We start from the raw sequence: 1,843 nt of genomic DNA, 5'->3' as shown, positions 1-1,843 counted from the left end.
ATTACAGTTGACAGTTACAATTGGGTCAAGAAGATCATAAATACGTTCATTGTACACTCCAGCAAATGATACCCAAACACCATAAACTACATCACCCTCAGTTGACATATCAATTGGGGAGTCATTGGTAAGGGTTTTCTGCATTTCTCTAAAAGTATTTGAAATGAAATCTACGAGGGAAAAAGAAAGGGAGAAACAAGGGTTGATTTAATATGGACCTAGTAAGATGAAAGTATGAGAATAAGTACTACAGAAATTTTCTTTCAAAGATGGTGTTTTAAAATGACTTATCAAATCTAGGATTTGAGTAACATCATAATCACATATTCAAATGAGAAGATAATTTATACCATACCTGATTCACTGCCTCCACTTATATCACAAGACGAAGATGCAATTCCAGACTTGATTGGTTTAAGAGGCTACACATCAAAGAGAAACATAATGGATATTAAAATATAGATAGAAATACTTCTGGTAAATAATTGCACACTCTGTTTACCTTATCATTCCAATTAAGAATACCATTTTTATATTCTAGTTCAGAAACAATGGAGCTGGAATCAAGTTGTATAATCCTATTAACATTATCTGGTTTGTAGCGCCCTTCACTTGACACTTGACCTCGAATGTTCTTAAACAACAAATCTAGAGATCTTGGAATGACACCTGGACTTGATCCATCACCTGGCAGAAATGAAGAGTGGATTAAAAGTGTCACTAACTTTCTAGAGAAAAAGATTAGTTTGAATAAATTAAAACCTTGAAGAGTGTGCGTTTTTCCCGCATTTGTTGTTCCATGAGCAAACAAAAGACAGTTTCTGCCGAGTATGAAATCTTTGATCTGGTATGACACACATTCATCAAACAGTTCTTTCTGCGTTGTATCAGGACCAAACACTTTGGAAAAAGTGTAACTGATAATCAAAGATATCACTGTTACAAGACTACAAAACACAACAAAACAATACAATTGAATGAAGAACTTACTGATGACGAAGCACTCCTTTCCCTGAAATTTTATTCTTGGAAGTTGTGGACTCTGTTGAGACAATAGTTGTATCATTCAGAACGGAGAAAGTGTTCTGCAAATATCATACATGAAATCAGTAAGAAAATGAAACAAGTAGAATGAAAAACCATCAAATTAATTTGATGCAAAAGGAGGATACTCGTTCTTTACCATTTTTTCTTCATGCATGGTGTAATTTAGAGCCTTTTTGTACCCACCGAAAGGAAAACTTGAAATGGTAAGCAACATCAGAATTGATAAATGGTGTGATTATTACGTCTGTCAATAGATGGCGTTGTTCGCGCATGCGCCTAACCTATTGTTGAGGTTTTGAATGTTTGTAAACAGCATTAATCTAATGTTTACTTTGTAATTATTCATAAGAGGTACTCAGAAACTTCTTAGTACATTTCGTAATAGCCACCTTAATCGTATTATGTCATTTCATGGCATGTTATTATGTAATTATATAGAATCATGACCGGTTCAAAACTGCCTCCGCGGCGAAGGGCCGAACGTCTCTTCTCGTATTTTAGATTCATCATTTCTTAAAATTTTGCTTACCAACTCAAAAAAAAAACTCTATTATGGGTTCATTAAGCCGCAAAATGCAACATTTTGGCTGTAGTAGTATAGCTGTATGTGTTACCATTTCTTCACTGAACGTGGGGTCTAAATTACACCATACTGAGCACAATACTCGTTCTCTACCTCCACAGAAGAAGTGTTGGGAGGTAAAGAACGAGTAAAAATGAAGTCCAAAACCCTCGAGTTCTACTCTCACTACCCGAGGTCCCGACATAATCGCTTTGCTCTGCCACTTCCGTAATA

The 1,843-nt window shown here is 35.4% G+C and overlaps 1 protein-coding gene across 1 annotated transcript in view; it reads right to left on the bottom strand.

Annotated features, from left to right (window-relative positions):
- The window catches only part of LOC113214758 (kinesin-like protein KIF20A), a gene marked incomplete in the record, with an annotated part of 4,325 nt that extends 2,498 nt beyond the window's left edge, over positions 1–1,827 (bottom strand). Inside the window, 6 exon segments of the mRNA XM_052274595.1 lie at positions 1–170; positions 356–422; positions 503–687; positions 763–917; positions 991–1,085; positions 1,184–1,827. Of these exon segments, the coding sequence (XP_052130555.1) occupies positions 1–170; positions 356–422; positions 503–687; positions 763–917; positions 991–1,085; positions 1,184–1,261 (750 nt within the window).
- Between the last annotated feature and the right edge of the window lie 16 nt (positions 1,828–1,843).

This window comes from Frankliniella occidentalis, unplaced genomic scaffold, assembly GCF_000697945.3.
Source record: "Frankliniella occidentalis isolate FOCC.00 unplaced genomic scaffold, Focc_3.1 Scaffold415, whole genome shotgun sequence".
Classification (NCBI taxonomy): Eukaryota; Metazoa; Arthropoda; class Insecta; order Thysanoptera; family Thripidae; genus Frankliniella; species Frankliniella occidentalis.
This window is presented reverse-complemented; position numbering and strand designations above follow the sequence as displayed.